This window comes from Sciurus vulgaris (assembly GCF_902686455.1).
Source record: "Sciurus vulgaris genome assembly, chromosome: 3".
NCBI lineage: Eukaryota > Metazoa > Chordata > Mammalia > Rodentia > Sciuridae > Sciurus > Sciurus vulgaris.
The window spans coordinates 106,654,052-106,680,867 of NC_136463.1; the positions used below are offsets into that span (position 1 = coordinate 106,654,052).

General features: G+C 35.6%; 1 protein-coding gene across 29 annotated transcripts in view; it reads right to left on the reverse strand.

The window, feature by feature from the left end:
• Positions 1-1,202: 1,202 nt before the first annotated feature.
• The window catches only part of NEB (nebulin), a 200,464-nt gene continuing 174,850 nt past the window's right edge, over positions 1,203-26,816 (reverse strand). For 7 of the 29 annotated variants that reach the window (XM_079134460.1, XM_079134459.1, XM_079134458.1 and 4 more), the window contains 23 exons: positions 26,283-26,393; positions 25,763-25,873; positions 25,071-25,184; positions 23,815-23,919; positions 20,866-20,970; positions 20,173-20,277; positions 19,294-19,386; positions 17,887-17,979; positions 16,704-16,796; positions 16,128-16,220; positions 15,074-15,166; positions 13,258-13,350; positions 12,200-12,292; positions 11,570-11,662; positions 9,728-9,820; positions 9,345-9,437; positions 8,934-9,026; positions 7,882-7,989; positions 7,594-7,777; positions 7,227-7,319; positions 6,020-6,172; positions 5,644-5,750; positions 1,203-1,985 (listed from right to left, as the gene is read on the reverse strand). In XM_079134460.1, the coding sequence (XP_078990586.1) occupies positions 1,812-1,985; positions 5,644-5,750; positions 6,020-6,172; positions 7,227-7,319; positions 7,594-7,777; positions 7,882-7,989; positions 8,934-9,026; positions 9,345-9,437; positions 9,728-9,820; positions 11,570-11,662; positions 12,200-12,292; positions 13,258-13,350; positions 15,074-15,166; positions 16,128-16,220; positions 16,704-16,796; positions 17,887-17,979; positions 19,294-19,386; positions 20,173-20,277; positions 20,866-20,970; positions 23,815-23,919; positions 25,071-25,184; positions 25,763-25,873; positions 26,283-26,393 (2,493 nt within the window). In that variant the 3' untranslated portion in view covers positions 1,203-1,811. The remainder of the gene's footprint in view (positions 1,986-5,643; positions 5,751-6,019; positions 6,173-7,226; positions 7,320-7,593; positions 7,778-7,881; positions 7,990-8,933; positions 9,027-9,344; positions 9,438-9,727; positions 9,821-11,569; positions 11,663-12,199; positions 12,293-13,257; positions 13,351-15,073; positions 15,167-16,127; positions 16,221-16,703; positions 16,797-17,886; positions 17,980-19,293; positions 19,387-20,172; positions 20,278-20,865; positions 20,971-23,814; positions 23,920-25,070; positions 25,185-25,762; positions 25,874-26,282; positions 26,394-26,816) is intronic. The other 22 variants (XM_079134469.1, XM_079134470.1, XM_079134466.1 and 19 more) reach the window with 22 other exon arrangements.

Consider the following 26,816-nt stretch of genomic DNA (forward strand, 5'->3'; position numbering starts at 1 on the left):
TTTTAGGAGTGGGGCCTGGCTACAAGGACAGATCTTTTGCTTTTTTAGGAAGGACAGTCATTTGAGGGGTGTGCCCTCAACTGGGATTGTGGTACTCTGGTCTTTTCCTCTCTCATTCCCAGCTATGAAGTGAACAAACTTCTTCCACCACCACTCACTCCTGTCACAACTTACTAGATGTACTGTCTTGCCATGGGTTGAAAGGTGATGGGACCAACTAGCCATGGACTGAGCCAAATAAGCCTTTGGTTTTTTTTTTTTTTTTAAGGTTGATTATCTCAGGAATTTTGTTACAGTCATGGAAAGCTAATAGGTATGTCTTGTTGGGGCTATAAATTCTGTGAGAACACTAATTTTCTCTTGTTTATCACTTGAGCACCAGCATCTAGCACAGTGCCTGACATACATATATACTCCCCACAAGTGCTAGAGCACTCACCCTGTGAGCCTGAGAGCAAGACATACATTAAGAAACTTAGGGGTTATGGATATAAGTTAGTGGTACAGCACTTACCCTAGCAAGGTCCTAGACTTAATTCCCAATACCTCCTCCCCACAAAAATGTAACAATAGACCTAAAGTTACAAGGAGAGTGAGTTTTTTAGGAAGGATAGTCTTAACAAGCATTAGGTCATATTGGTTCATCTTTCCACCCTTTGTCCCATACTGTTGGCACAGTGGATACAAATGGGATCTCCTAAGGTTAGGATTGGCTCACACAGATTTTTCTTTAAGAAAAAGCTTTATTAGGAAAATGAAAATGATTACTTGCTAACTTGAGTAGCTAGACTGCACAAAAACAGACCTGAAAATTCCCTGATGTCCTCTAAGACTTGGGACATTTAAGGGCACTTTGTTCTTTCTCAAACCTAGAAAAACTTAGCAACCTATGTTTCAAACAAGGGATAATTCCCTTTCCCATGTACAGAAATTCTGATGATTCCTCAAGACAGTTCCTTCTGGAACAAACTTTGGTTTTCTTCCACAGCCAATTTGCAGTGTGTTTACCGTAATTTACAGACTCTGGGACTAGGACAGGAAGTAAGACATGAATGGTTCTTCATTGGGAATCCCATAGCTATTTCTAAAATGCTTCAGGGAAGTTTGCTGAACACATTATGGACAGTATTGAGAATGTCTACTCTTGTGCATTTTTAACAGTACATTGAAAGCATTAAAAATAAAGTTCATTCCATCAGCAGTTTGTTGCAGAAAACAATTTTATTAGTTACTAGTTTATCACCAATCTATACTGACTACCAGGTTTATAATTTTAGAACTGGACTAGAAACAGAAGCATAAGCATTAGCATTTAAAAGCAAGCAAGGGAAAGATGAATATCTGCCATTTTCCCCACAGTGTATTTGTCATGTTCAGAATGCCTCTTTTAGAAAAAATGTTCACCATTTTTTGTAAATGGGAAAAACTCTGGGTTGATACAGTAATAATATAACACAGCAGGAGCTTTTAAAATGTCTTCTGAAATTCAACTGATTTTAAAACCCAAAGGAAATTTCATAGTGGCATTGTTTAATATAAAGAATGTACAGGTTTAATGTCTGTAGTTTTATGTGCAAGTTCAGAAAGTAATGAAAATGTAAGTCTAGTTTAAAAACTGGACAGATTAACATTTGGTTTAATGCAGAATTATTGGAGTTCATACAGAAAGGAATTATGAGATGTTACTGCCATAAATGATATGGCACACAGAAAAATACCATTATCTTGAGAAGAAATCATGTTGAGTCTAAACTGAAATACTGACTGCAGGATGTGTAGGTCCTACAAATAGATCTGAATTTTTGAAGTGCCTAAATAGCTTCAACGTAGTTGGCTGGAAGCATGCCGGTCCTTCCAGTTCTTTGCACAGTGCCATACATCCACCCTTCATCAATTGCTTGAACATTTACAATAGCATCTCCATCTTTGAAGGACACCTCATCTGCATCTGCTGCCATATAGTCATACATGGCACGGAAGATTTTCTATTCATAGGGATGGAAAGAAATAGAAAGTTATATGGGATTTGTAATAACCAACATCTACTGGTAAGATCTGACTTATTTCACAAATTTAAGTTGCTAAAAAAAAAAAAAAGTGCAACTATCACCAAGAAAGTAAAAACTCAAGAAATAAGATAACTAGTTGTAAATCATATATATGATAGGGGATTAACATCTAGAATATATAAAGATCTCACAACTCAAGCCCATGATGTGTACAAACATTTCTTCAAAGATAAACAGCCAATAGCCACATGATAAGATGTTCAGTGTCATCAGGGAAATGCATATCAAAACAAGACACCCAGACAAGAATGGTGATAATCACCAAAAAGACAACAGGTTTTAAAGAAATGGGAGAGAAATTTGAACCCTCATGAACTCCTGGTGGGAATGTAAAATGGTGTGGCCATTTTGGGAAATCACATGACCCAGCAAATTCACTCTTAACTATACATATAACCAAGAAGAATGAAAACATGTTTGTGTGGTAACTCGCAGAATCATGTTCATAGCAATATTATTCTTAATAGTCCCAAAGTGGCAACAACCCAAATGAGTATCAACTGATAAATGAATAAACAAAATGAGGTATATCCATACAGTGGAATGAAGTACTGATACATGATGCATATGATGAACCTCAAAACATTATGAAGCAGCCATGTACTAAATCTATGTACATATGCCGTGATTTTATTTATATGAAATGTCCCAAATAGGACAAAGCTAGAGAGACAAAGTAGATTAGTAGTAGACAACTGGGATTGGAAGGGAGAGGCTGGGAATGGGGAGTGAATGCTGATGGGTTTAAGCTTGTTTTTAATGTTGATGAAATGTTCTAAGATTATGGTAGTAATAGAACTTGGTAAATGAAATATGAATGACAGTGAATTGTATCCTTCAAATAATGAACTTCATACTGTGTTCATTATACAGTCATAAAACTGTATACCCATAGAGAAAAGAGAATACGCTAATTTTATGTGTATCTCTAGCTTTTTTAAAAAATATTTTCAGTCCTGGAGATTGAACCCAGGGCTTTTGCACATGCTAGGCAAGAACTGAGCTATATTCTGAGCTATATTCAGTCACCACCACCCACTCTTAAGTTTGAGGTAGGTCTCACTAAATTGCTGACCTGAAATTTGCAATTTTCTGCCTTATCATCCTGAGTGACTGGGATTACAAGTGTATGCCACCACACCCAGCCTATGTCCTTTGAGGAATTTGTTTCAGAAAAAAATTTGAAATGTTATAGCAATATTGCATATGTGAAAGTTGTCAGAATCAAAGTAGAATCATTTTTGTCATGCCCTAACCAAAAAAAGAGAAGATTATGAAGGAATCTTATGCATGATTGTCTGACAGTAATTATCACGAAAGAATGCCCCAGAACCACAGCCTGGAACATAGGCCACTGCAGTTTTACACAACAAATACTCCAAGGACATCTGCTCATCAGCTGCCTCTTCAACCTCAGACTGTTCCTACTCTTGTTAATCCTTGTTTCAAAGGATTATTGTTTCAAGATATTTTCTGTAATCCTCATTTTGCCTTTAAAAACTTCCCCTCGCTTGCCTCACCCTCTCCAAATATACCCATTGTTTACTATAGCATATATATTATTGCAGTGCTCTTCTGTTCCCAAATGTTTTTATGCTTTGGAGAATCTGATTATTTCTTAGGTTGACACAAGTCATCTCTCATTTTGAGAATATCTGGTAGCATATCAGTAGTAAAATTTTCTAAAAGGTATCCACACAATATAAACAATAAAAAGAAAATTTTTTGGAAATATAAATAAAATACCCAGTTTCTTTCGAGGAGAAGCCAAAAAAATTGTTTTCTTGCATTCTAAAATATATATACATACATTTATACTCACAGATTTTCCATTTTCCCCAACATAAGTAGAAAAAAACACTATAATACTTTGACTTGTCCTTCTCATTTAATATAGCTTGGAAATCTTTTCATATATAACTCTCATTCTTTTTGATTGATGCAGAGAATTTCACATTTTAGTAATACCACAAATTATTTAGCCATTTCCATTTTTTTTTAACACTATAATAAGCATCCTAGTTATCTTTGGGTAAATAATTTCTGAAGAAAGTTATATGTTTGTGCTGGGAATTGAACCAAGGGCCTCATGTGCTGGGAAGAAACAGCTTTTAAAGGTAAAAGTGTTAGGCTAGGTTAAATGATGATATTTATTTTTAAGAGCTTTTGCTCTAATGTTCAAGTATGATACTTGATTTTATTTGCCTGTTCTGATTATTAGTCATGATGAACACTTTTTGGTGGCCATTTTCATGGGTCACAAATTGTCTATTCATGCCTTTTCAGGTTCATCTTTTGAGAGATAGGGGAATAATTTTATACTTTTTAAACATTAATATTTTTGTAATCTATACTCAAGTATTTTCTCTCAGTTCAACATATTTCTTTTTGTTATAGAAACATTTAAAATTTTATGGCAAAATCTCTTGGTTTTGGTTTTTTTCTTTATTCTTCCAGTTTCGTAACTTGCTTAGGAAGGTTTCCCCACCCCTAATGTTATAAAAGTAATTTATTTTTCTGGAGTATTTTTACAATTATTTTTACATTTAGATCTTGGTATAGATTCCAAATAAATATCCTTTGGTGTGAGCATCTAATTATTTTTAAATTTTCTTGCTAAATAACTAATTATCTGAAGATTATATAATTAAATTATGCATCCCCTTCCTACTGATTTGTAATTCTTATAAAGTCTGTTTCTAGACTTCATCTATTTTTATATTTATTCCATGCCAAATCCATATTTGCTTATTATATTTTTACTCTTTCAAATAAATTTTAGGATTAGAACATGAGTTTTTTAAAAATCCTATTGGGAATTTGATTGGGACTGTCTGGAATTTATTAATTTATTTCATGAGAAATGACACATTTACAGTATTCCCTTCTAGAAATATAATGGGTCTCAACATATATTTAGATCTTTTATGACCTTCAGTGAAGACAGTTATCTTCATACTTAGTCCTTAAGTAGTGTGTTTTTGTGACATCATAAATGAGGTGGTCCAGGATTTAAAAATAAGAGTTGTAAAGCAGCCAGGTAAACTGTGAACATGATTTACCTTACAATTTCACCATATGTTAACAGGGGAGATATAAACTTTGACATGAATACATGTATGCACATGTGCATGTACATATATATATATATTCTTGAAGAATGATTCTGGGCAGTAAGTAAAATGTCTAGTTTAAGATAGTGCATAAAACCAATGAGCCAAAACTGATACTTTGCATAATTTCTTTAAAAATCTTTGAACGAAGCTTTTCATTAATTTGAGTTTGCATAATATTGAAGGTTTTCTGATTTTGAACATTTACATGAGATGTGCAGTAAAAGAACATTATGTAAAATAGAAGGTTTCATTTGAAAAGAATAGGGCTGGGGAGATAGCTCCCCAGCTGGGAGTTGGTAGAGTGCTTGCCTTGCAAGCACAAGGCCCTGAGTTCAATCCCCAGCACCACAATAAATAAATAAATAAATAAATAGAATAGGATACCTATGGTTTTTTTTTTTTTTTTTTTGCACATATCAAAAAATAAAAGTGATTTGAGTAAGTTTTCATTTACTTACTCCAGCAGTAGATGGATGAGATGGGATAGAAGATAATGTTGTTTGTTGGGTAGCAACTGAAGATGATCGTTGTTGTGGAAGCTCCGTGGTTTTTACATGTTTGTAAGCTGCAAAGAAGGAAAATAATAGTTTATAAAAAGAAAATGTCACTATACATTTAATCTATGCTTAGCAACTAAAGTGTTGTCTTTTCCTCCATAATGATTTCTAAGAAAGGTGGATCTAATATAACCGACAAAAATGAAACATCTAAGTTTATACAGTGCTCCACAATTCGGGTTTTCTCATTAGAACAAGTTTTTGATTTTCATTGAAGGCATCTCCAATAGTAACAATCAGTAGCTCTCCAGCAAAGTCAGCACCATCCCACCTCTACCTGTTGAGGCTGCAGAGAAAAAGGCGCCTCCATCACTGTAGGTGGAAAGGTGGTGGTCGGCAGCTTCTGAGTGCTCAGACTTCTCTTCACCCCCACTGATACTCATTGCACTGGCAGATCTTGACTGCTCCCGGCTCCGGCGCTGAGCTTGGACTGGAAAGAAGTAATTGGAAGACATATGGCAGAGGTGAAATTTCTGCGTTAGTAATGCCTAATAGTAATTGAGTCTCAGTTGTGGTCATTTTTTGCCAAGCATAGTTTTAAGTAGTTTTCCATGGTTTAAACCCTCACAGCTCTTCTGATGTGTAGTTACCATTACTTTATAAGCGAGAGCTTAAGTAAATGGCCACAGGTCATGTAACTGTGAAGTGGTACAGCCAGGATTTCCTGTCTCCCTTCCCGCACACTCCCCCTATACTGGGGCTTGAACCTGGGGTCACTTTACCACTTAACTATATATCCAGCCCTTTTTATTTTTTTTTGAGACAGGTCTCATTAAGTTGCCCAGGTTGGCCTTGAATTTAAGATACTCCTGCCTCAGCTTCCCTTTGGATTAGAGGTACACACCATCATAACCTGGGAACAGCTAGAATTCAAACCCAAGAAACTGTCTTTAACTACTACTCCTTCCCACCACTTTGCCCATTTTCCTGTTCACCAAAACAAATAACTAGTAATCACATTTAAATTCATCTTCTCCAGAAAGACCTCTCTAACTTTCAAACTGATACAGGTACTCTCTTTGTTCCAGTGAAACTCTGGGCAGACCTTTAAAAATTTGTCAGGGTGTAACCAGGATTTACTTGTCTCTTCATCAGTAAACCAGAGTATAAGTCCTTTGAGGAAAAGGACTACATGTCATTCTACTTTTTAACATGAACAGAAAGCATAAAGATATGTAGATATTTCACTGAATGAATAAACTTCCTTGACATAAAAAAGCTCAGAAAGCTCCTAAGATCAGATCTATTCTCTTTCCTTTGCCTTTCTTTGGGAAAAAATAGAAATAATAATGGGGAGTGAAGGAGACATGAACTCAGGCAGTGAAACAAAATCTTTTTTTTTAACTTGAACTATTTTGGCCCACCAGTAATGGTCAACTCACAAAATGAAACCCAAGATGGATGGAACCTAAGAACCTAAAAGTCATTGACTCTAGACCAATATAGGAACATTTATGTTGTAAGCCTCTTGTGACACAACATACCATTAACCATGTGTAAACTTCGGGATTGAATGTTGTCTTCTGCTGGATCATAGTCAAAAACTGAACCAGGATTAGTACGCCAGACACGTAGTCCTGAAAGGAATACCAACAATCAGAACGGTTGTTCTTGAATTCTTTCAATAACCTGAAAACTGAAGCATGAATTTAAGCAACCACAGGAGGATTGAATCACTTTTATTCAGCTTACCTTCTGGTCTTCTCCTAAGAAGAGAACAAAGATAAGGCACAAGAGACCTCAGCTTTGCAAACTGTGAGATAATAGGGGCTTTCTTACATAATTAATGAAAAAGATGGAGTTCCTTTGTATTTTGCCTTAGTGTAGCTAATATCCCTTTTGTTCTGTTACCTGTAATAGTCTCCTGATCCTGGTCATTTCGCTTTTGTTCCATTTCTACCACTTTTCTCTGAATACCTCGGTAGTTAATGTCACTGAAGTCCTGCGTGTTCTTTTTTACTCGTTCAGTGATAGGATCGGTCACCACTGGTGTGAAGCAACCCTTGTGTTTCTCAAAGTCTTCATGATATTTCACCTGAAATGTTGTGAATTTGCATTATGAAAATATGGTATGACCATGTTTGTTTTTTACATGTTCCAACAGGTCATCCAACCAACCCTAAAGAATTTCTGACTCACCGTTGAGATGTGCCGTTGTGTTTCCCTTACCCGTCTCATCTCTGGGGTATCCAATACATAGGCAGCTTTGCCTTGTATTTGTTTCCGGAAGCTATCAGAATAAAGAACCTGTGGAGGAGAAATCATGAATGAGTATAACTCATGGTATTGTCTTCATTCTGAAACCTTAAACCTTTCCAACAGATGGAGTCGAAAGAAGCTGACGAGGGATGCCTGAGTCAATAGATCAAACCCAGTGAGACACATGACCAACAGTGGACCCAATTAGCATGAAGTAGGGCTCACATCAGAAGAGAAAGGACTTGTTTTTACTTTGAAAATGAAGTATCCATTTTCAAAGGAGATGGGGCACAGTATGATTTTGAAAAATGTGAAAGAAAGTGGCCTCTTGGGTTTGCTAGGAATTGTAGCACCAACACCAGCATATTTGATGATATTTGGCACTAAATCTCATATGAGTGTTTGAAAGTACTATCCTTTAAAACAAGTAATCATTAATATGCAGATTGCATAAACTACTTGGCACTGTATCTGATATGAGTGTTTGAAAGTACTATCTTTTAAAACAAGTAATCATTTATCTCAGGTACTATCCAGATTGCATAAACTAAGGTGCTAATACAGAAATCAGAGTCCTCCAGACACTAAAATTCCAAAATATCAAAGCCAACGAAGTCATCCATTTCTGAGTATTATCCATTCAATAAGGTACCTTAAAAATAATGTAGAACCTAAGATTGAGGATGTTAGGGAGTCAATTTGTTATAGTTGGTTATGAAAAATTACCTCAGAGTAAAGTAAAAGAAGTGGAAAACACTGACAATTATTTTTAGTATGATCATTTAGAATTGAAAAGCATGATTGTGTTAATTTTACTTTTCAGTTGAAGAAAGTGCACATTTTTATGGTGTTAAAACGTTATTTTCAACATGTTGCATTTCTCTTTTTAAATTTTAGTGTATTTTTCAGTTGAATGAGAAGACATGTTTTCATGATGTTAAAATGTTATTTTTCAAGTTGTTGCACTACTTCTTTTTAATCCTAGAAAATACCGAGCTAATGTTTTCTTGGTTGCGCTTAGCTCTCTCCATCTCTGGAGTAACAGGTGTCGGTGTTGCTTTTCTCATATTCTCTTTGTACAATACCTAGGGGAGCCAAGAAAGCATCCAGACATCAGAGAACAGAAAAACAGTTCTGAAAAATCATTTAGCTGTTGTTATGGCTCAATTATATCACACTTTATAAGAAACACCTCAGGAAGAAAAAGCCATTAAAATGTTACGGGAGAAAGCAAATGAATCGGTGTGAGCTAGTGGGATTGATTTGTTGTTTTTAAGTTGACAAGGGAGAATTAAAAATATATATATAAAGAATTTTGGAAACACTGTGAATAAATTAGTGGTATAACCATGATGGCCAGGCTTGTTAAAGTTTTAATAATTTATTTTTCCTCTCTGAAATACCGAGCTAAAGTTTTCTTGATTGCGTTTGACTCTTTCCATCTCAGGAGTAAAGGGTGTGGGGGTTGCTTTCCCCATGCTTTCTTTGTATAGTACCTGTGAGATACAAAGTTGTATCCAAAAGTCACTAGGAGGCAACATTCACCATGAAATATAATACAGTTGGGGGAAGGAAAATATTAGGCATAATCTACTACTATCAGAAGCTCTCAAGTAGAAAACTTAAAGACAGTTAATGGCAACTCTAAATGTGGTATAATATTTAGAGGATATTCAAATGTAATTTTTGTTTTGTTTATTTTTAACCTTGGATGAGGTTAGAAGCAGGCCAAACTGCAGGGGTTATGTTGTAAATTTCAAAGCACTTTCATTTCTCAAGACAATACCGAGCTAATGTTTTCTTGATTGCGTTTGACTCTCTGCATCTCTGGAGTGACAGGGGTTGGGGTGGCTTTCCCCACATTTTCTTTGTACAAAACCTATGTGAGTGCAACAGATCCAAAAAGGAAAAAGAAAAGAATTACAGTTACCAAAATAAGAAATGGAATAGATTACTTTTGATGAGGCCTAGGACACTAAATCATTTAGTCAATAAGGTTAGATGACAATCATTATGTTTCCAAAGGAAGATGAGTGCAGTTACAGAAAGATACAGGTAGAATCGTGCCCTGAAATATATGCATATTACAGAGAGAACTGCAGTTCCCAGGAAGGAGGCAGAATCATCATCATTTTACCACTAGTACAAGAATGTCAAGCTCCTGACAGATCTTCTAAATGGGAGTTAGACTTGGGCTTGAATCATACTGAGGTTGAAGCTGCTCCAGTACAGCAGTTGGTTACTTGATCTTTTTCTAGCACTTAACTCTCAAACAAATGAGTGAAATTATAGGCCCTCAGACAAGGGAGAAAGGGTTTCTCCTGTTTTTTTTTTTTTTTTTTTTTTTTTTCTCCTGTTCCTTTTTCCTATCTTTTCTCCTTGCCTCCTGCATTTGTCTAGTATTTCACACTGATCAAAAAGTAGCAGTGTTTTTGGCAGTTAATCAATATCATTGTAAATCTATAGGAAGTAGTCCAATGTATTATAAATTCTTAACCTCAATGTCTCCCCCTAGTGTCATTCTAGGGAACCCAGGAGAGTTGGAAGAATTTGGTTCCAGTAGTGGTATTCAGAAAGGAGTCTTTGGATAGTTAGGTCAGTACAACCTGAGAAATCATTAGGATTACAAATTCTCTAGCTCCACGCCAGACCTACAGAGAACAAATTGTTGGGGCAGGATCCAGAAACCTGGGTTAATAAACTCTCTGCGTGATTCTGATGCATGCTAATGTTTCAGAAGTACTGGGAAGTACTGGGTTTAAAGTTTGGAGAAATCTGCCAACAGTGTAAATGCTGAGCAACATAAGGTTGTTCACTACTTACTGAAAGCTAAAGTCCCCACATAAACCCCGCTCCCCAGGTAATTTATAGACACATATAAGATCATAGAGTATAAACTTCCAGAAAATGGTTTACTAAAATTAGCATTTAAAACCATGATAAAGACAAAGAACAATAATTAAGATTGGTAAAACAAAAATTATTTCTGGTGACTCTTTTAAGTGAATTGACAATTGCCAAAACTGTTACTGGATTATAATTTACATCATTATCCTTGAAACGGAAGATCAGTAGTTATTTTCCCCAAGGTCTCTTTGTCTAAACAGGGCTAGGAATGTAGCTTAGCATTTGAGCACAAGCTTAGAATTCTCTAGGCCCTGGGTTTGGTCCCTAGCACTGCAAAGACAAAACCCCAAATCTGACAGGGCAAATTAGAACCTAAAGTCATCAACACAAAAACACAATGAAATCGTGATTCCAGTATTCAAAAAAGAGCCCTATTATACCTATTGTACAACCCCACTCCAAATTTCATGTGTATAAAACAAAGAGACCTTGGGTATAAGAGTAAGTCTGGGAAAGATGAGCAAAAAACTGTTTTATAGGAAAATATATGACTTCTTGATATTAGAACTTGAAATTATGGATTAAAGCAATTTTGTTATTATAGGGTTAAGACTGGGAACAGCCCTACAGAAAAGAAGGAAAAATGTAGTCAAGAAATTCACAAAATATAAGTTGTCTTTAAAAGTGGGGTTAATATATATTATTTTAAATCATTAAAGTAGTTTTTTTTTTTTTTTCTAATCATTAAAGAAGATTTTTTTTTTCTTTTTTTGCAGAGTACCGAGCTAATATTTTCTTGATTGTGTTTGACTCTCTCCATCTCTGGAGTGACAGGTAAAGGAGTTCCCTTGCCCATATTTTCTTTGTATAGTACCTGTGCAATGAGAAAGTATCAGAAAAACAGCTGTAAGTAACATTTCATTTGCTGTGAGGTTTTAAGTGTAAGGTCAACTTCCATGTTATAAAATGGCACAGTAGTTCAAAGAGCTGGGAGTTATATGCTAATAAAATGCTATATACTATTTTAGTGGAAGCCGTTACTGGATTGAGGCATTTTCACTCTCCAGGGAAATAAGGACCTCAGCTGTTGGGGAAAGACTGTTGGAGTTATCCATATTAATTTTTTCGTTGCTATGAGTATAGTGTTTCCTAAAGAATCACAGGGATTTGAGATGGTTAGAACTTGGTTTTGTTAACCACACAAACTAAAACATTCGTTATTTCTTTTTCAAAAAAAATGTTTAAATATCAGATAAAGTAAAAATAAAAATTTATAGAAATAAATCTATGCAAAGTAAGATACATTAGAAGCAAAGGAAGGGGAGAGGGCTTTAAAAAAAAAACAGAATAAATATTAAGGCTCTGTTAAGTTCTGAGGTTATTTGCATCTTTTTTCCCCTTTTTAAAATACCGAGCTAAGGTTTTCTTGATTGTGTTTGACTCTCTGCATCTCAGGAGTGATGGGGATTGGAATTCCTGTCCCCAGGTTTTCTTTGTATAGGACCTGTATGATAAGAAAGCATCCAGAACAAAAAAAAAAAAAAAAAAAAAAAAAAAGACAATCACTTCCTCCCTCTTTTAGAGTAGTTGGGAGTGTGGGTGAAGAGGGAAGAAGAGAATGAGTTAGAGGAAGAAAACTCCAGAAGCTTTTAGGTTCAACCTGTAGGGGACTAAAGGCATCCATAAGGCAAAGGAGTGCAGGAAAAGAGCAGCACAAACTAAGAAATACAAAAAGAAAGTTTTGTTATTTTATTGTTTGAAGTAATTGCTGTAGCACTGAGCAATGAAGAAAGGGAGAAATTAGTCTTCTTCAACTTGTTATTGATGGGGGGGGATAAAAACAGACAAGAGACAGAAACAGAACCAAGGAAGTTATTTTTGATTTGGAAATGTTATTAATAAACATAAGGATATAAGAATATCTGGGTTTTATAAATACTAAAATATCTGAAGATACATACACACAAATCTTTTGTTGACTTCCATAAGAAGTCAAAGTATTTAATTTTTAGTTTGGGTGAACATTTTGGGAAGAATTATTTTTAAGGCAAATAGCAATGACAAGTTACTAAGAAAGAAATTTCAAAACATCTGTACAAGTACCAGGAGAGACAGAGGTTAGAATAGGAAATGGAGCCAAATGTCAGATCTTCACAGGATAAATTTTAAGCTTCACATTCAGATCAAATTTGCCAAAGCAAGATAAATATGGATGTTTAGACACTGAAAATGTTATATTTTTGAAAGCTGGAGTGTAATACTGAACACTTTTTTAAAAAGTAAGTCAAAATGATTATATTAATGTTTAACGTAGGGAAACTGATTCATAGGAAATGGCAGCATTAAGTTGGGAATAAGGTCAAAAGTTTTACTGGGATAAGTTGATTAGATTTAAAAAATCTAGCCATTAATCTTTCAAAGCATTTTAAAAATAGTTAAAGGGATTTTTTTTTTTTCCATTTTAAATACCGAACTAAAGTTTTCTTGATTGTGTTTGACTCTCTCCATCTCTGGAGTGATGGGAATCGGAATCCCTTTTCCAAGGTTCTCTTTATACAACACCTGTATGACACAAGAAAGCATCCAGAAAAGAATAGGCAGTCAAAACAGCCCCTTTGTCCATCTTGTGGGGAACCTAGTATGAGACTGTAGCTATCAAACAGAAAAGGAAAATTCAAGTCCACTGCTCTGTGCAAGCACAGATCTAGGTGAGAAATGCTGAAATGCCAGTGTATTTGATACTCATCTTTTTACCCTAACCCACATAGAAATGTTAATTTCCTATATTAGAAATTCAGAAAAAAATACAAATAATTTTCTAAGAGCACTAGAATGCTCAGTGTACAATAGAATAGTTTTTACGTGAGATCAGTAAGTACTTTCCTACATAGAATGTTTGTCTTATATGATAACAGATATTTAAAACTCCAGACCAGTTTTGTGGAATATGGCAAAATTGATCTTTCTTGAGGTTATAGAGATGACTAAATCTAAAAGTCAATGTTTTAATATACAGTATTCCCACAGTATGTAAAAGGCCTATGCACCACTAGATAATTTTGCCTAATGCAACCTGTGTAAAAATAACACAAATGGTTACTTTAAATGTCCAGGATCATTAGTTTCAAATAGATACAAATAATAATATACTTACTCTAAAATAGAAGGAAATAAATAATTAAAACATAATTTTGAAAACTGTTACAAGCCTTTCAGAGCAAGGAATAATGATAAACCCACAGGAGGAAAAAAAAAAAAAAAAAAAACAGTGAATACAACATTACAAAAGACATATTAACTTACATTGAAAAACTAATAAAATTGTTAAGTTGTTAAAGAATAGTAATTAATAACAAGACAAAAAGACAGTGGAACCAGAGAAAGTTACTGATGGAATTATGTAAAAAAAAAACTTTTAGAAAATATTTGTTTTTGATTTACTGGAGATTAAATTCAGGGGCATTCTGTCACTGAGCTATACCCTCAGTCCTTTTTGAGACAAGGTCTCATTAAGTAGCCAAGGCTGGACTGGAACTTATATTCCTCCTGTCTCAGTCTCTTAAGGAGCAGGGTTATAGTGTGCACTACCACATCTGGCTTAGAAAATATTTAAACTGACAAAAACTCCCTAGTAATTCTAAGTAAATTTTCCTACTTACATTTGATTCTCCATCTTAGGCATAAGTGAACCTAAGGTCATTATATATAAGCATCACACTCATATAGAGTTTTTCAGAAACTCAGCAGAAAAGAAAATAAAATATACATGCATGATCTGACTTGTATATTTAAAAAAATCAGAAGGCCTAGATTTCTATTCATGAAAAGATTTGTTTGGAACAAGTAACTAAAGAAGTGTTTTTGGTCCCAGTATTAAGCAATTTTCTTTGTAGGTGCCACTGTTTATCTGATTAGGATCTATGATAAGGTGACCCCTGTTCCCAAAGAGTCACTATTTCTCCATATGGCCTCTAGTTCAGTATTTTTTCTTGCAATGCTAACCCAGAAATATCAGATAAAAAGAATTGCAAGTAAATAAAAGCTTCAGTGTTTGTGCTCTTTTTTGGAAATCAATTAACTTCAAAAGTCCCAACAGTAACACAGGGTATATAACATTAGAATCAAATGGTGAGTTAAAAAAATCTGTAAAACAGAAGGATTCAGTTGGTAAGATTTTAAAAGAAAGTTTGTTAAATGGATTGTTGTTAAAGGGACAAGTAGTGAGAAGTTTGTTTTATAGAAATTATTTTTTAATATGGAGTTAAAGGAACTTTCTCCCAAATACCGAGCTAAAATTTTCTTGATTGCGTTTGACTCGCTCCATCTCAGGAGTGACAGGTATGGGAGTCCCCTTGCTCAAGTTCTCTTTGTACAATATCTGTGTGCACAAAACCAACAATCAAATCAGCCTGGACCCATCTTTTAGGTAAACTTGAACTTAAAAAGTCTCAAAAATATTTTTTTTTTGTTTTAATGATGAAGAAAAATAGACCTAACTTTAAGAGTGCAACTGTAGACATAGTCACACAGTACAATATCTGTCTCTAAATGGCACTGATGTATACACAGCTGCTAGGCTGCATACAGGAGTGTCTTGACTTACATATGCCTTCCTCAAAGACAGAGAGATTAAGCTTCATCAAAATGCATTTAATGAATTGCTTTTAATAATTAGAAAACCAAAAAAAAAGAAAGAAAGAAAGAAAAGAAAAAGAAAAAAAGTTTAGGGAAACTAAAATCCATAATAAAAGCTAAATAAATATTAGCTTAGCTTTCAATTATCCTGAATATATTCCAAAGTAAAGCTCATTTATATCTTGCATGATATATCTAAAATAGCTGAGACAAGTAAATTTGTATTTCTGAGTTACTATGAATCGATGAATGAAATTTTGAATGATATTTTCGTTTCTTTGAATGAAAATATTTAAGAATGATAATCTTCAGAAAGACTGCAAACACAAAGAATATATCAAATAACCACAATAAATACGAATAAAATTCTAGCTAGCATTGCCCCTTTGAAGTAGTGTTAGATTTTACTTTTGACTTGTGCCACACCAGTTAGAAATACCTACTGTTATTAAAGGAGGATTGGAGGAAGAAAACACTGAGTATTAAGGGTTTTAAGGAAAGTGATAAACATCTGTGTTTTAGAGAAAACAGTTAAAATTTCACACCAGAACTAAAGTAATACTAAATTAGATTTGGGATGAAAACTGAAGTAAAATTTGGTATCATTCCTTTCATAATATGAACTTAGTAATTTTACATTTGTAATGTGTTAAAATATTTTAATAAAAATTAAGGGTTTTGGTTTTTTGCCCCCTAAGAAATACCGAGCTAAAGTTCTCTTGATTGCGTTTGACTCTCTCCATCTCTGGAGTGATAGCTGTGGGGGTTCCTTTCCCCAAATTTTCTTTGTACAAAACCTGTGAGATACAAGAAAGTACCCAGAAGATATTCAAAACAAGCACAAAGACAAAGAGAGGGGGGTGGGTGTGGGTGAGGAGAGAGTTATTTTAGTAAGTAATATTTAGTAAGAATAATGCTTTTTACTTTTGTACTTCACAGTTTTAAAGATGAACTCTCTAAAACTAATTTTGGAATGGAAAAGTACAACGGAAAGCATCAATTTATAGGATGTGAGTATCATGATGATGTTAATGCTACTTGCAGTATTTCCAACTTAAGTATTCACACTAGTCAGTTGCTGAAAATGTTAAAGTAGAATCAGAAGAGGAGTCACTCTGTATTAAATCAGATGGTTTTGGTCAGGTAATACACACGCAGAGATACACGCAGAGTTTGTTGTTAAGATGTTACTCTTTATAAAAGGATGATAGGTTATTCTGGTAGTTTGGGTTTTTTTTTTAGATGGAGAATAGTTTCTTATTTGACAAATTTGTAAATACCGAGCTAAAGTTCTCTTGATTGCGTTTGACTCTCTCAATCTCTGGAGTGACAGTGGTTGGAATGCCTGTTCCCAAGTTTTCTTTGTACATAACCTGTAGAAAATAATTAGAATACCCCAAAAGGTAAAATAACTGTACATTCTTTATATTACAGCAATATGTGGGCTATTTGGTGAGAACTTATGAAAACAATGGAGCTTTCAATTGATACTCGAAGACTAAGGAAAACAAATTCCATAAATATTTACGTTCTCTTTTCAAAGTAGTAATTTTACTACCTTAACAATTGGGTACTAAATTGCATTTACTATAGCCAACAACACTCAGTGCATTCCTAAAATGCATTATATGGTGATAATAAGTTAAACAATGAGAAAAATCTAAACATTTTATTGCAACCAATATTAATGCCTGGAATACAGTAAGTCTACATTAGATTTGTACTCAATAAATAGGTTGCTTGTTTTATAATTTTCTAATCATGTGATATTCTATTTCTTCAGGATCATTGAAAATTTTCTCAATGAAAACTTTTATTCATATTTTCTAATGAAAATTCTGAGATGGTTTCTAATCTATAGGTATCCTTAATAAGAAAATACTTGATCCATTTATTTTTCAAGGACAGCATTTTTTTCTGATGATTGCTGGATCAAGTGCACACAGGGTCTTGCTAAGTTGCTCAGGCTGGCCTTGAACTTATAATGTTAAGAATTTTCAACCTAAAGATTGAATTCTTTTGAAATAGATGGATTTTATGGTGTACTAGTGTATGGACTGGGGAGCAGCATGAAAAATCTATAGGTTGTGTCATGGATTAATTGGTAGACTCAGTGACAAGCTAGCAATGACATCTTTGTTTTGCTAGGAAACTTTTCAGAAAATTAGAAAATCAACCATGCTGGTAACAAATTCGTGTTTCTTTAACCCTTTACCTAACGAGGTAGGACAGATCATGGACAACAAAACTAGAGAAGTTGCAATCCAAAGCATCACAGAAGCCATGAGCTAGTTTTGAAATGAAGTTTGTATCAAATATGACTGCAAGGTTTCTTATCTTCTTTTGCAACATCACCAAGGCATGGGAGGCCCTTGGTAAAAGGAAGAAGGGAGGGGTGGAACTAGGGTAACAGTAGAGAGAAGGTTGGTCACACAAATGCACACTGAGAATATGGGTCATTACCGAGCTAATGTGTTTCTGGGTCTCCTTGACACGTTTCACTTCTGGCAGGTCAGGAATTGGAGTTCCTTGTCCAATTGCTTCTTTATACTTCACCTATATAAAAGTGAGAAAAGAAGGGTATTATTATATACTGGACAGTCTTCTCAACATGTATGTATGTATGTCTGATTAGTAGTTCAACTTTTTGTATGTATGTGCTGCGAATGGAAATCAGGGACTGGGGTATGCTAAGTATATACTCTCTTCACTGAGCCACACCCCCACTGTAGTTTTTTAAATCACAATTTAAACAATATAAGCTTTGTACTTAGTTTGGATAGGGCCACATTCTTGTACTGTGTCAGGGGAGAACAATTCTGAGGAGGGGGACACTTGAATCTTGATCTCTCTCTGGTCTCTGTGGGGTCCCTACTTAGACTGTAACCCTTTAACTTTCTTGTATCTAGTAGTTCCCCATATCCATGGGGGGATGTTTTAACTCCCCAGTGGATACCTAAACTGTGGGTAGAAATGAACTCTATATATATTATGCTTCCCTCCATATACATATATATATACATTTGCAAATTGAGCGCCTTTTTCATCTTAACTAAGCACTCACTGTGAACTATGGGCATAGCTTTGCAGTCTGACATGTGATAAACTGGAATAGATTGTTTCTACTGTATATGTTGGCAACCTCAACATATAACTTTCTTTCTTATTAAATGGAGAACTTTGACCTTCAGGAAGTACTTTATGATTCCTCTTTGACATATCTAAATTGCCAGCATCACTGATGTTGCACTTTGGGGCCATTAAGCAAATAAGGGGTACTCAAACGCAAGTCCTGGATACCAAGACAGTTGATCTGATAATGGAAGGTAGCTTGTGAACTAGGGAAGGTAGTGACTGCAATGCAAATATTCTAGACAAAGGGATGAATTCATCTCTCAGGTAGGAAGGAGCAGGAATCCAGGAGATTTGATTATGCTATTCAGAATGGTTGCAACTTAAATAAATGAAATATTTCTGGAATTTTTCATTTAATGTTTTTGAATCAAGGTTGATTGAGGGGTTACTGAAGCCATAGAAGGTGAAAAAAATGACTATTCCAGCATTTTTATATGCAAGAGTTCATTTGACTAGGACAGTTATATTTATATACAGGTCTTTGGGAAGGTTGATTTTTTTGACATACTCTACTTTCTCAACAAGCCTGTTTTCCATGTCTAACTGCTCCCTCATGAAAACGACCACAGAACTGCACTGACCACTGGCATACACCATGTGGTGATGGTAGTACACAGGCACTCGTTGTAGAATGTAAGCTTTTTAAGGAGAAAGTAGTTTTCAGTGCAATTCAGAGGTCATTGTGAACAATCAGAGGGGTGGAAAATATTGAAAGTAAGTATCCTGTATCTTTACCGAGCTGATGTGGTCCTGCGTTTGCTTCACTCTCATCATCTCAGGTGTCTTTCCAATTGCTGTTCCTGGTGAGACATCCTCTTTATATAAAACCTGGGCATTCGGAATGAAAAGATTATTACTCAGAAGAAAAGGAAACCCCAGAAATTCCTGGAGAAAACCTAGAACACATAGCTTCTGTGAAAATAAAGGACACAAGAGACAGTCTTTCCAGGCAAGAACCTGGGTATTGCATTTGACAGCTTCCTTGTCAGTATCTGACTCAGTCCACATGTACAACACCACTCACTTTCCAGATCTTGAGATTTCTTTTAAGATTATTATATTATATTAATACAGGATGAGATAAAGCAGGAAATACTGATTAAACCACAAAATTCCTCCAACATGAAACACAAAATCTATTAAAGAAATGCAATGTCAGTTATTTTGGGGAAGGATTATAAAAGAAATCACAATATTAAAAAGAAATCATCTTATTAGAGCACAAAACACATGTAACTGCTCTGGGATTACTGAGGCGGCAGGATTGCAAGTTCAAGGCTAACCTAGGCAATTTAGCAAAACCCTACTCAAAACATTAGAAGGGCTGAGGGTGTAGCTTAGTGATGGAGCAGCCCACGCTCAACCCCCAGTATCAAAACACACACACACACACAAACCCCAAAACAAAAAACTACAAAAGTTACTTTGAAATTTATTTCAAATGGTCTCTGGAGTGATGATTTTTGGAGCAAAGTGTGGGGAATTTTAATGACCACTAGTATTAACTGGGAAGGTTAGATGTTAATTGTATCAATGTGCAGCTAGTATATTTTTTAGGAGAGGAGAATGGAATTATTAGGTTAGCATTAAATGGAAAATAAATAGCAATTATACCGAGCTGAAATTCTTTTGGTTTTCTTTAACACGCAGTATTTCTGGCGTGTCTTGAACAACTGTAACTTTTCCTTTACTGTTTTTAAGGTCACACTGGTATTGGAGCTATGAAGAAAGAGTAAATATCCTGTTAAGATTTCAACATTGTTCTACATATTTTTAATTTTCCTAAATTGTAGTCACAAGGAAGTTAAAAGTCTTTATTTTAAAAAGTGCATGCTACAATAATAACAATCTGACAACTAAAGGAAAATTCTCTAATAAAAACTTTATGAAGAAACTAATTTGGAGTGAGGGAATTGGAGAATACAGTCCTGGAAACTGATTTTTTAAAAAACTAAAAATGGTAAAATTAAGGTTTATGTATTAAAGTATCCCTTCCCTAGATTTCAAGAAGACATGTAATGTATGTCACCAATAATGGTAAGTGGTAATAGTTCATATTCAGTAACAGGAAACCACTCATCAAGTAATAGGATATACGTTCATGCTGTGATTTGGGGTTGAAGTATAAGATGAATCAGGGAAGAATCAAGCACACATTTCTGACAGCAAGGACAGAGTAGTGGAGGGCTACTCAATAGCCATGTTTCAGTGACAAAGTGCCAAGTGCTTAACCTGCATGAACCCAGGTACCAGTAAGTTATGCTTTAGATAAAAAAACAAAAAAACAAAAAAACCCCAAAAACTTACAAGGCTGAAGTTCTTTTGGTTTTCCCGTACTCTTTGCATCTCTGGAGTGTCCAAAACAGTCTCATAATACGACATAGACTTCTCTGCATCTTCTTTGTATTTTTTCTAAGAATAGATTCCAAGAAATAAGAAGAATAAACACAACAGGGATATGGGCCAATGTAACCTGAAATAGCCCTTCTGGTTCAACAGAGGGAAAGTCCTTTACATCTTGATTATTCAAGTATGTTAGAGAGTAATAAAACAGTCCTCTTAGTAAGGACCAGGTCTTTCCTTTCCAGAACAAAGACCAAGCATTTAATGGAACCCACTCTCATGACAAAGTTGGCAGAGAGAGCCCCTTACTGACTGAAGCACAAAAAAGGAAGTTCCTGCTAATGAGGGAGAGAGATAGAGATGCCTCTAGTGCTGTCAGTCATCTCTAAGGTGGACTAAGTCACTTAACCAGGAGCCAGGCAGGAAGAGAACAGTAAGGTTAGAAGTTTTAGCCTTCTGAAAGCCAGCTTTGGTGGTGGCAAGGAAATTTTTGCTGAACTTCAAGCAGGCACATTTTGGGTTTCTAGCTGCTTGATTGAGCAGGTACTTCCAGAACATGGCTCTGATGCTGCAAAAACTAGCCTGCTGGTACTGAAGGTCCTACTGTAGTAGGAAGACATGGAACTGGAATTGTGCGTAACTTACCTACCAAGGTCTGCTCTGAGTCAGTCATCACTTTCTTTTGGCCTCCCTGGCCTGCACTAGATGTTGGCCACGGAGGAACCCATAAGGGATACTCTTCCTCGACACACAGAGCCAATCACAGCACCAGACTAACGTCTTCAGTTACTCTCTGTAGCAGAACACTTACTCTGCCTTAGAGTTTATTTTCTTTTATCATATGTCCTTTCACTTTTCTCTTTAGCTTTATTTAACTCTGGTTTCTCCCACAGTTCAGGGAAGTTTGGGTGTGTAGGGATGTAGGGCTGAGGAAAGAGACTAGCCACTTTTGTATGTGGATAAAACTATTCTGTCTATGTAGATTGTATTATATATACATTATTATAAGTATTGAAAATTTAAATTTTCTCAAAGACAAATAGTTTCAGGCAATGAGAGATTTAGGCCTAGATTTTGTTTAAAGCAGATATCTAGAATAACAGGAACAGATGATTTGTCCAAGAAATTGCTTGAATGCCTCTTTTTAGTTATGCAAGGATAAGGGAAAAGTTCTCATTTTCATGGGAAAAGAATATAAGCAATCTTTTTATTTTTTAAGATTAGTAAAAGCTGCCTCAACTGGTTTTATGGAGCTAGCTTAGGTAGCAATCCCTGAGATTCTGTCATCCCTAAGACAGGTAATCAGTTTACTTGAAACTTGATGTTATTTGGGAGGGAAAGGCCTATATTCAGTCCAGTATCCAGAACTTGTGAATGAGCACATACTGTTGTCATTAATCCCCAAGAGGCTTAGATGTTATAAAATCACATCAAGACCTCTCTGGATCAGGCCTGCATGCTGTGGTTCTCCTCAAAGATCATCAATATCAAAAGCAGAACGTAGTATAACTGCCAAGTCCCTCACAAACCCTTTGGGTTTGTGAACCCTGGCCTCCGAGCTTTACCAGTGAACACAGTGGGGTAGCTTGGGACTCACATAATTTTGGTAATTTTGAAAAGTTGCTTTTCCTACTTTCATTTCACCCCCCAAATAAAAGGTTAATTTCTCCCATTTGAATATGTATGTTTCCTGATTGAACTACTTTTCTAGTGATAGTTCTTTTTTATTTAATTTAATTTAATTAATTTATTTTTGCCGTGCTAGGGATTGAACCTAGAATCTCACATGTACTAGGCAAGTGCTCCACCACTGAGCCACATCCCCAGTGTAATAGCTACTTTTCATGTCTAACTTTACAACATAGAATTATACATTGGTAATAAAGGGTTTAAATCAATAGTTCTCAACCTGATAGGCTATTAAGGAGATCATCTGTGAAGATTAAACAAAAACAGATTTCCAGGCATCTACCTCAGATTTACTAGCTTCAAAATTCCAGGTACAACCATGGAATCTATATTCCCATTTTTTTTTTTTTTTTTTTTTTTTTTTTTTTTTTTTTTGCGGTGCTGGGGATTGAACCCAGGGCCTTGTGCTTGCAAGGCAGGCACTCTACCAACTAAGCCATATCCCCAGCCCCCCAGGTATTTTTTTTAAAGCAGACAGGTCAGGTTATAACTTCTCCTTTAGAAGTTATTGATCAGAAGACAAGTAAAAGTTCTAACTTGGAGCTATTCAATTCTGATTATCATTGAAGAATATTAACACAAATTATAACACAAATGATAATTCTTGTTGTATGAAGAGATCTTGTTCATTTATTGGTAAGAAGATGGAAGTTACCCATCATGGGAGGACTCAGGGCTAGATCGTGTAGATAGAGTTGATGATATAATCTCACTCTTTATAGATTGGTAACCCAAGTGTGGGCTGTTCACTTGGTATCTTCTAGATTTGTACACAAATTTTATATCCATATTAAAATTTACATATTAAAATATTTTTTTATGAATTGTACCTTGTAATAGTTCTTTATCTTAAAATTCTGTCTTATAATATTCTCTTCCTCCAGTTCCAGGGATCAAACCCAGGGTCTCATATTCTTACTGAGGTACACCCCCACCTCTTCTTATAATCTATTTTATTTATTTTCTTGTAGTGCTGGGGATCAAACTCAGACCTTTGAGCAAGATAGGCATACACTCTACCACTGGACTATGTCCCTCTCATCTCTCATCTATTTTAAATCTGATACAGAACTTTCAACTCTGACTCAAACTTGTATCATAGGTAAATCCCATAGGTTTTATTGGGGAAAACTGTGATTTGAAAAACCCTCCTTAGGTATTAAAGGAAGGACTTTTGTTCTTTATGACTGGGACGTATGAGATATATTCTAATGATGTCCTTACCTGACTTGAAAGGTTCTTGACTTGTTGGGCATGAATGATCTCTGGAGTATCAACCACAGAAGTGAAATTGGCTTTTTCCATTTCTGCTGATTGCTTATATTTAATCTATAAAAGAAGGACACCCAACTGTTGGGTAAATGTTTACAATGTGCACAACATTTGTTAGCTTGGTTTGCTTAAGTGGTGAACAATATTTCTTTTCCAAGAGAGACTCATCCATTTGACATTCAATAGACAGTTCTTCCTATTCTGTTTACAGCTTTATATTATAAGGAGTGAGGTTCAGAAAGAGCATCTTAGTTGTTGAAAAACTGTCCAGTTGGGTGTGGGATTCAGTATTAGGATAGAGATAATCAACAGATAGTAAGGACCCACACAATTTAGCCTTAAACAACACTGGATGCCTTAAAGATGGTTTTCAATTTAGGCCTTGAAGGTGATAAAAGAAAGAACTCCTGAAATGTTTTAAACAAGGAATTCTTAATGCCAAATGAGGAGGAGACTAAGAAGCAAGGCCAAGATGTCAGAGTCCACCCCAGCTCCAACTAGTTTTGTTCCGTAACTTCTGCTCTTTGTTCTGAATGTCTGCAGTGACTGTAGACTCAGGCAGGCAGAACAACCTAACAGAGGGTCCCTGATCATTTGGAACAGATTTCATCAGACAGATGTTCAAGAATGCCATTGTATGCATTCGATTGTCACTAACAAACAAGTAAGACACAGAGGAATGACACTATGTCCTTGTGGGGAGCCATCCATGTCTAGCAGAATCAGACTTGGCTGAGCCATTGGATACAGAGGTCTGACTCCCAGGAACTGGCAGTCATGAGAGACTGTTCCAGACCAGCGGGGAGTCGGCGGCCCTGTATGGGAGTAGCTTTCCATTGGAGGAGTTGCTAATTCCCTAAGCAAATGGCTTCTCTAACTCCACCCCATCCTGTTCCTCACAGAAGAAGCCCCTCCTGCTTCGGGCCCCTTACCTGTGTGATTCTAAGTAAAGGTGAAGGTGGGGTCCTCTTTGTTGTTGGAGGCCAGATCTGGTATGGCCTGCTCCGCTACACCCGCTTTCATTTAAAAAAGAGTACTGGCTTTTGTGTTTATTGATTAGATAAATTCATTAGTAATTGATTTATAGCCAGCACCGTCCTCTGACAGAAACTCTTCCCCTCATCCACGCAGAACGTGGCGGAAACCCCCACAGTCCTTAAAATTGCAACTACTTTCTTGAAAGGTTGACATGGAATAGAAACACTGACCTGACTGGCAATATCAGTAGCGTTCCTGGCTCGCATAAAATCTGGAGTTTCATTGGCCATGGCATTCAGGCCTCTTCCTTTGACTTCCAGCTCCAGGTCTCTCTTATATTCTTTCTGAAGGAGCATTATTAAAACAAACAAACCAATCAAGAAGTCACCTAACTTCCACTTTTAGGTGATAATCACACAGAATGTATATAAATCCCTATAACATGCCACCTCAGTTGTCACAGATAGTGTTCTTGCTGGTGTTTACCTTCACTGTTCCATGCGACAGGATGGAGTGGTGTCTACAGAAGCTCCTGTAGGAAACTATCCTGTGCATGCCAGTATATGTTCTTGTTTTGAATGCTTTAACACTCTCTACTCAGAAAGTTAAAATAATAAACTTTAAATCTGGTTTGGTACAAAATTAAGATTACATTTAGGTGCATGCTACTCCTATATGGTGTTTTAATTTAAATAAGCACAATGAATGTATCAAGGTCAAATAATATTAAATAATTGGTTATGACAACCACTATAGAAACATAATATCCACTCATCAGAAATTGACATATTTTACTTAATTGTTAATAATTATGCTAGATATAGAATTTGAAATTCAAAAATTCTATCTTTCCCTATCTCTTTTGGTATAACTGGGGTAGGAATATGCCATATTACATATTGGTGGTTGACTGTGGTCTCACCTCATTGAGAATCTGAGTGGCATTCTTTGCACGTAGCATGTCAGGAGTATCTTCCATTTCAGTGAGACCCTTTCCACGAATGCTTTCTTCTAGATCTTTCCTGTACTCTTTCTATATCACGAAATAAAAGTAACAACACTGACAAGAAAGCCTGGATTGTCCTCTTTGGTGAAAAACCAAAAACAATTTTTTTTGAAAGATTCACACTTTGAGTTTTTAACAGTTTATGGTTAAGTAAAGATCTGAATAAAGCAGGGTATAAGCTTTATCAGTTAATAGGAAATGTAAAATAATAGAAATTAATAGAATGCTAAGGTAAGCACATTTTTAAATAGGTACTTCATTAAAAAATTAGAACAATTAACAGGAATAATGGATTAGGTAGTAGTGCCAAACGCATGTGAACTCAACCTGAAACCCGCAGTTAGGTGGTAATGAGAATGGCAGGAGAAACACTGATGAGTGTCATTAGTGCAATTATTTGGATCAAAAGGGAAAGAAAAGACCAAGTGGCCACTACCTCGCTTGCTATTTTGGTTGCATATTTGACATGTAATAAAGCTGGCGTGACCTCCAGGCCAGTCAGGTTTCTGCCTTTAATGGACTCTTCATAATCTTTCCTATATTCTTTCTAATATAAGTAGGAAGGAAAGAAAGTTTAAAAAAAGAATCTTTGTTATAATTTCTCTCTCAATCCTAGGAAGAAAAAAAAAACACATTATTTTATTCCTATGTATGACCTCTTAACTGGATTGTGGTTCTGCTAATGATCAGAGATTTTAAACATATCTTGTTCTGGAAATATTTTGCCTACAGCAAATGGCTCCAGGGAAAATCAGGGGTTGGGAAACTGTGATGAGCCCCTTCCTCACCTGAGGTTGTAAGTGGGGCTGGTCCTCTGAATTCACTGTCTCTCCTGAAGCTGTTCCACATTTTTAAGGTGACAAAAGATTTTATTTCAGAATTTGAAGTAAGTGACTCAAGGAGGATAAGTAGGAACACAGGAAGGAGAGCCTGAGGCCATTGCAAACTTGACCTTTATCATAAACATGAC